Source organism: Populus alba, chromosome 11, assembly GCF_005239225.2.
Source record: "Populus alba chromosome 11, ASM523922v2, whole genome shotgun sequence".
Taxonomy (NCBI): domain Eukaryota; kingdom Viridiplantae; phylum Streptophyta; class Magnoliopsida; order Malpighiales; family Salicaceae; genus Populus; species Populus alba.
This window is the reverse complement of record NC_133294.1, coordinates 18,972,373-18,981,191: the sequence shown is the minus strand read 5'-3', so window position 1 is coordinate 18,981,191 and position 8,819 is coordinate 18,972,373. Positions and strand designations below refer to the sequence as shown.

Here is an 8,819-nt window from a genome sequence, read left to right as displayed (position 1 = left end):
TCCAAACAATCCAAAAATACTAAAAAAAAAAAAAAAATTTCAAGTAAATAAAAATTAAAATCTTGAAAAACATGATTTCTATCACATCCTTCATTGACAAGCAAAAAGGTGGATTTAGAAAATAAGGAAAACTCGTTTTTTTAAAAAAAAACAAAACTGGAGTTAGAAAAAAAAAATTTCATGTTCAAATGTAATATCTCTCCATGAAATCTAAAAAAATATTTTTAAAATTTATATGGAGTTTGAAACATGCATTTTAGATGCTCTTCAGAGTTTTTCTTTACAAGTTTTTCTCTACTTTTTAAATGAAGAAAGAACATAAATAATACAATTTGATAAATCAGTTTATGCATAGGAAACATAAAACTTTAGGCAATATAATGTATCAAAATAATATTTTTTTAAAAAAATTTATTTTTGAAATCAACGCACCAAAATAATCTAAAAAACATCCAAAAAAAAATTAATTTAAAATAAAAAAATAAAAAAATTTAATATTTTAAAAAACGCTTTTGAAACACAAAAACATACAGAATTTTAAATACAAAGACAAAGCTTTTATAACATGTTGGGCTCACAAACTATCTAAATTTATGAGTGTATTCAGCATAGAAAATAGTTTTTATTTTTCTTTCTTTAGTTTTTTTTTCAATAAAAAAACTAGGAAATGTGCATTTGTTATAAACATGGACAAATTTTTCCATTAAAAAAAACAAGAAATACATCCAGATTGAAACTATCTAAGCATTAAAAATATATATATATATATATATATATATATATATATATAATTGATAAATTAGTTTATGCATAGGAAACAAAAAAACTCTAGGCAGCATAATGTAATAAACAATAATATTTGGAGGCTTTATCTAATTGATAAATGAGGTGGTTCATTTTATTGTTATGAAGGGTTTAAATTTAAGAAGATATCACTGCAATTAGATATTTTTAAAAACAAATAAATTAATGATTACATACTTAAGATTTATCATTAAAGAATTAATTTTCAATGCATAAAATCAGAAATAAAAATAATTAAATAAAAGTGACTATAAAGATTCGTCTCGTCAATTTTTAAAATTAATTTTCTATCTTAATTCCTGCCTATAAAGGTTCCTTTTAATGCGTGATTAACTAAACTGTAATTAATTTTTGATATTTCTAAAATTAGCGATTTCCTTCCAAAATATTCAAAGTATTCATTAAATTTTATATTCTTTTAAAACACTTTTTATATTTATTTAGTAAATGGTTAATATAAATGAACAGATTCCTTCTTTGAATAAATTCATGAACTTACCCAGCTATAAACTAAAAGTAGGGCAGCCCTTAATGAAGAAGACCCACTCCCCGGCCTCTCTTCCCTTAAAAATGTGAACCCACACGCATATCATGGGCCCAGGTTTAGTGTGATCCACCTGGGCATGATAAGGAGTATATGGATTATGTGCATATCTAGAACAAATATTTATATTCTAGGTAAATAAATTAGATATTTGTATTTAATTTATTGGTTTTTAAATATCCATTTTGAGTATTAATTATCTAAAAAATTATTTATTATCAACATAAATAAATAAAAAAAGTGATATATATATATATATATATGAAAGGTATGTATACTTAAGTATATGAAGAAATTATAAATATTATGTGTATAATGTAAGTGTTGAAACATGTATATTATAAGAATGAAAAAACATAAATGTTTTGTGTGTATGTGTGTAATGTGTATATTTCATTTTCAGATTTGGATTGGATTGATTTGAATTAAATTAATAATCTTCATACTTTATTCATTATCTATTAGATAAGAATTAATTAATTAGATATTCATACTCATTCTGAAATATTAGCTTTCTAAAAAAAATCATTAAGTTCTTACAAAATTATTATTAGGAATATAAATAGGTATTCACAAGTCAATTTTATACTATATTTATATTTTATCTATTATTCATCAGATAATAAATTAGATATTCATAAATGCTATGTTCTATCATATTCATTTTGAATAAAATTTGTAACTCAAATATTAATAAGTTTGTTAATGTCGGTTAGGATTTTATATATATATAAAAAAGCGAGGCTATGTTAGGACTTGACCTCCAGATTGGGTCTTCTGATTAAGGGTTGATATTGATAAGCAATACTGGAAGCCGGCTAACAATAAACCCACAAAAGGGCAATTAGAATATAGCTATAAATAAAATATATATATATATATATATATAATATATATATTCATTTTAATAACATTACATTAAATTATAAAATACTTGATTGTGGTGATGAAATCACGGTTCACCATCTAAAAAAACAATTAGTTAAAAATAAAATTTCAGTTCCTTTGATTTGAAAATTATACATTTTACTTGAAAAAATTATTTTATTCATATATATAATCTCTAAGTTTTAGCGAGGAGATAGAATCATTAGAAAACAACAGAGGAAAACAAAATTTCATTGCCAAATTTCAATGACAAAAAAGATTAATTTTAGTATTGAAGTGTTACTCTTAACAAGAAAAGTGTCATTAAATTATTTTTTATTTTTTATATTGCTAAGAAAGTAGATTAGGGTTGAGAGATTTTGTTTTCAATTTAATTTTATGTTTTTGAATTGAATTTTTTGTTCTTTAAGTTCAGGAATTAGTTCATTGATGTTTAAATTTTGATTTTTTTGGTTAAAAAATCCTGTCCTATTTTTTCACCTCCTCTTTAATATTGATCAGAAAATTGAGTTTACAGATAACATGTTATATGCTTATTTTCAAAACAGAAATTGGATGAACAATGCGTTTATCCAATTTATTTTTTAAAAAAGGAAAAAAGCCTGGTTGCACGGGCCAAGGCTAATTTTTCATGGGTCAAAAGTGTTGGGCCTCCCAGGCCTGTCGTCTTGCCTATTTTTCACTTTGTTTTTTTTTTTTTATTTAATTGGAGTTAAATTATTTAAATTTAATTAATTTAAAATATATTATATTATTGAATACTTAATTTAATTAATAATTTTTTTTTAGATATTATTTTATTTAATACCATTCAAATTTTACTTTGTTGTAAAATAAGATTACAACGTTTTATTTACAACAAAAAATATATTCACAATGTCCAAAATATTTTTTTTATGTTATTGTTTTTTTCAAAAAGTTAGATAATTATAAAACCCAAGTTGTTCCTTTTTTCACCAAGTCAGATGATCATAAAATCTTTATTTCTTTGCTTCCATGACTGAAAATAAAATTAGCACAATTTTCCATACTACAGCCTTGAACTTCAAGTCTTTTTTTCCTAGGCCAAAGAATCATGAAAGTTGTTTCTTTGCTTTGAAAATTGAAAAAATAAAAGGAGCACAACATGCCATATACACACAAGTATCTTGTAAGTGATGTGGACCTCCCTTGTTAAAAAATAAAATAAATTAAAAAATCTACATGAAATTATGACAATTCTACATCTCTCTCTTTTTATTATTATTATTATTATATGTTAATAACAAAAACACTCGGCGACAACGAGCTGTCACTTGTCAACGATTATCCAATAGAAAACGGTAACGTATCCTTTCTTATAAAGGGTTTTCATAATTTAATTTCAAGAAATTGGTTTAGATTTCTTAAGATAATCGAAGGATATCTTCATTGTAGGGAAAGAAAAGAAAAATTCCAAGGAAAGAAAAGGAGTCCCTTTTCACGGGTGATTACCAAATCGATCTCCATTCCACGACGAAATTAAAATTAAGATAAACTTGTTTGGTATTGCATTTTAAACAAAATTTTAAAAAATTATGTTTTTATATTATTTTGATATATTAATATCTAAATTAGTTTTTTAAAATACAAAATAATATTATTTTAATTTATTTTTATAATTCTAAAATATTTTAAAATATAATCATTATGACAATCTTCGAAATAGCAAACCTTTCAAGACCGTATTAGTTGGCTCGAAGGGGAGGTTGCATTTATTCGAAATTGCTAAACAATTTATTACATTTAAGGAAAGTCTCTAAAATTGTTCAAAGTCGGTTGGTGTTGAAAGAGAAATGTAGCTACGTACGACCGTCCAAAGAGAAATGCAATCAATACAACAATCAGTTTTTATTTGATAAATACATAATTGAATTGGGTATACATCTGCAGAAAAAAATACTTGACAAAAGTCAAAATCGGTGCCCCTTCAAAAATTGACTTTTTCTTCGTAATACGCCATGGCAATCAAGCACATACCTCGATCTCCAAGTTGTTTAAAATCGTAGCTACTTGGACGATAGAAGGCCTACTCTTCCTGGAATTGCTAACACAAGTTGAAGCAACCTTGGCCAATCTAATAATTGGCCTCATATCAGAAGGCATTACAAGTCTAAGATCCAGAAGCTCACTAAACCTCATTTGTTTAATCAATGGCAATGCCCATCTAACAAGCAACCCTTCCTCTGCTCTCCTTCCACTCAACAGCTCCAACAAAACCACACCAAACCCATAAACGTCACCTTCCTTGCTAGCCTCCCCCCTTCCATTCCTCCAATGCTCATCGTCCACATACCCCGCAAGCCCCCTCTTTTCATAAGGTGCCAATGAAGACAGCCCATAATCACTAACCCTAGCACACAGCTTGTCATCTAGTAGAACATTTGATGCCTTGAAGCATCCATGGACAATATTCGGTGCCATCCCTTCGTGCAAGTATTCGAGTCCTCTCGCCGCCCCGGCGGCGATACTCAAACGCCGGCTCCAGTCCAGTAATGATGACGCCCCGTCAGAATTCTCATGCAAATAATAATCCAGACTCACCGCACTAACAAATTCCATTACAATGATTCTCTCACCGGGAGCCTGAGAGAATCCTAGTATAGGCACTATGTTAGGATGCCTAGCCGAAGAGAGTGTTTTCAGTATCGAAGTGAACCCAAAACCAGCATTGCTCAGAACAAGAGAAGGGTGTATTCTCTTAACGGCGACCGGCTTTTGATCGCTCGGCAATACAGCTGCATACACCGTGCCTAAACGACCGGTGCCGATAATTCTTCGATGATTGAACCCTTCAGTAGCATCATCAATATCTGTTAATGGATACCCCTGTGCAGAAATCTTGGCGGCTGGAAGACTTTCTTCAGATTCTGTCGGTTTGATCTTTCTACAAAAGATCGTCAGGACCAAACCAAGAATGACAACAGATGCTGCAAGAAGAGACAGGATAAAATAATAAGCAACTTCCTGGCTGGATTTCATATTTTGTGATCTGGGCTATAGTGTTTTGCTGGTTTGGACTGTATATGATATTGATTGGTGATTTGAAATTACTGTATATGATCTCTCTGGAGGCAAAGAATGTTTGCGCGGAGAAGATGGCTTCTCTATAAACTGCTGCACGAAGAAATGATCATTTATATAGGGATTGATTTCATGTTTGTGAGGGCTAGTTTAGAAAGTGAAACAGGAAAGTTAGAGAGGAAACGAGGTATCTAAGTATCTAATGTGTGTACGCTTTGAAAATTGAGATTTTTATGGTAGGAAATTTGGAAATCTGTCCACTTAGTTTAGTTGCGTTGGTTCATGGTTGGCTGCCGTCTTCTTTGTTTGTACCTTTTCAATTAAAAAGTGGTCAGCTTTTAAGTCAGGTTTGTTCCTTTGTTAAATTTAATTTTTAAAATGTTTTTTTATTTTTAAAAATATTAAATTATTTTTTTAGATATTTTTTATGTTTTTAATGTTATGATATTAAAAAATATTACTTTAATATATTTTTAATTAAAAAATATGTTTAAAATGTTATCTCCATGTTATTACTAAACACACTTAATCTCACTGTTTATTATTCTTTTTGTCCAAACATATTCTCTTCCCTTCTATTTTTTTTATTGAACAGAAATCATGTAGTAAAAAACAAATCCAAGTCATCTTATTTTTCTATTCCTTCGTAATATACAGTGAAATGTATATACGTTCCCTGTAAGAGCATGTCAATTGTACGATCAATTTTTTTTTTTTCCAGCCACGTAGAGAATATACTTTCCAAACATGATTATATTGTCACAATTATTATTATTATTATTATTTACAATAGAAAGAAAAAGAACAAATTAATGGCATCTGCTAGAACTGATGTTCATAAATTCTGCAAGAAGGGAACTATCCTTCGAGAGGGATAATTCCAAATATGAAACTCGGATATGCTCGCTGCTCCTTGCTTGGCTAAAAAGTTCATACAGGAATCGTCTTCGATCAAAAAGTATGACAAAGTCTAACCTCTCATTCCCTAGCCAGAAGATTTTTAAAGTATATTTAGTATTATGGTAACGATAATAATTTAAAATGAGTATTTTTTATTAAAAAAATATATTAAAATTATATATTTTTTATTTTTTAAAAATTATTTTTAATATCAATAAATCAAAACAATATAAAAACATAATAAATAAATAATTTTTAAAAAAAAAAATTCAACCTATGGCCATGACAATTGCTAAAAAACGATGGAACTCAAAGTTGCCTTCTAATAAAATCTGAATTGCCAAGGACTTCTGTATAACTTCAATCCTAATCAATCATCAGAAATCAAGAAGCTCTATAAGTATGTTAGGGTAACAACATGCAAACCCTGTAAATTCTATCATATATTTCGTGAGAGAGTGATGTTATTTCAACCATTCTCAAGCGGGTTCAGGAGATTTTTTGTTAGATAAAAAGTCGACACCTATTATTATGATTAATAAAAATCATAACTGGTTTTTATAGATTCTAGACAAGAAACTGGTTAAATAAAGAAAATGTATTAGCACCTCCAATACACTCTACTTAAAATAAGTTGCATTATTTTTCTTTGTTTGTGATTGATATGATCTGATGATGTTTTTATTTCCATCAGTGTATCCATGATGGGATTGCTATAATGAACAAACTCTAGTTTTATAAGTTAAGAACTTGATCAGAAAGATGTCTAAAGAAAATAGATTTATCCATAGATTATACACCACAAATGAACCAAAGGTAAAAATCCTATGAGATTCATTTATTTTTATTTTTTATATATATATTTTCCTTCATAATTGAATGTCCATGACTCTTGTATCATGGGACATAGGTTGAAATATTCTCAAATATCATTGGATTTTTTTTTACGGGGCAAACTTAGAATTTTTTGCTACTGTTTCATTTCAAATAAAACTTCTTGTGGTTTTTTCCTCATTAAAAGTGAATGAGTTCCAGTACTCTCAATAATATTTTTAATATTAATTATTTTGTAGGTTTTCATATCTTTATATTATAAGTGAATAATGTATTTTCTTACCGAAAACAAGTTTTTAGTATTTTTGAAATATAAGTCAAAATCCTTTGAAGTTTTACAATTTGGTTGTAAAATTCATGCAATACTTTTTGTATTTTTAAACATGCAAAAATATTTTTGAAATTATTTTATTAGTTTATAAGACATGCTCAAATATTTTTTAGGATTTTTTTTTCCATATACAAAAAAACTTTTATTTTTTTGAAAATATTTATATATTTTTTTTAAGGCTTTGTTTGCCAAAAACGCATTTTTAAAAAAATAAAAATGTCAAAATAGATCTAAAAGCATGCTTGTCAAACACACATTTAAACCAAAAATACCTTTATAAGAAAGTTGAAAATCAAACTAGGCTTTACCCAAATGACTCGAATTTGACCCAATCAAGTTAATCTAAAATCTTTGGTTCAACCATAAACCGAACCAAAACAGTAGTTTGACCTGAAAAAAAAAAAAAAAAAAACAAAACCAAGATCGAAACTTAAAATAGATCAGACTTGCAAGAAAAAAATAAAAACACAAAATATTTTGACCAAAACGGATCAAACACAAAAATTCAAGAAGAACTCAAGAACATGAAGAATATTCAAAGCAAACTCAACCACATGACTCTCAAATCCTATTAGATACAATGAATTCAAATGCATAGACATGTTGGAAATCAATCACTAAACAATAATCAAGCATCAAATATCAATGTTTGTCAATCAATAATCATGATTTAATCAAAATAGGTTCCAGTATAAAAACAAAACCCTAGGATTAAAACTAAAAAAAACGGTTATTGATGCGAGTTAACTCTATATTATTAATTAATCAAACCTCAAGAAGTTATTGGTGTGAAGAATTGGTCAAAACTAATCCAAATCATGAAGCCAAGAAATTGTTCTTTTCAAGAACACAAAATACAAAAAACCTAAAAGTTCTCAAACATCTTAACTATCGCCAAACGTAGCATATGCATTCCAAGCCCCAAAACAAAGCTTTTTTGTTTCACAAAAACACATTATCATTATTACATATAATTAAACTAACATGACCAACAAACAACACTAAATCATTATAATCATGCCTTATATCCCAATTCCTATAAATATCAAATTAAAACAACAAACATAGTCAATAATTTGGTGTTCAAAATTGGTATTTTAACATTCAAAAGGACTTGGCCAAAACTCAGGAGCCTAGAACATGCATTAGCAACCCAAAAAAAAAATCAACAACCTTAATGTCCTATTTTGCAAATTTAAGATCTATTCCATTTCATAAAAAATAATAACAAAAAAATAACAAAAACAATCATCCAAACATCCAACAATATTAACAAACAACTCAAAGCAAGATTAAATAACAACAACAACAACAACAACAACAACAATAAAAACAACATTATCATGCATTAATCAAAATAAAAACAAAAAATATTGTAACACTAAAATAAGTTCAAAAACATTATTAACATACAAGGGATAGCTAGTGGTGTGCCTCATGGATATCACCTCCTAGGTTAAGGGAAGTTTATACCTT

The 8,819-nt window shown here is 27.7% G+C and overlaps 1 protein-coding gene across 1 annotated transcript; it reads right to left on the bottom strand.

Moving 5' to 3' along the window:
• Positions 1-3,943: 3,943 nt before the first annotated feature.
• On the bottom strand, positions 3,944-5,549 carry LOC118031637 (serine/threonine-protein kinase-like protein CCR2). Its single transcript, XM_035036123.2, has one exon. It carries the CDS (start codon positions 5,234-5,236, stop codon positions 4,223-4,225), a length of 1,014 nt encoding a protein of 337 aa, XP_034892014.1. The 5' UTR covers positions 5,237-5,549; the 3' UTR covers positions 3,944-4,222.
• Between the last annotated feature and the right edge of the window lie 3,270 nt (positions 5,550-8,819).

What these genes read in the sequence shown, in the direction of transcription:
- LOC118031637 (XM_035036123.2), bottom strand. Translation starts at nt 5,236, where the DNA reads ATGAAATCCAGCCAGGAAGTTGCTTATTATTTTATCCTGTCTCTTCTT.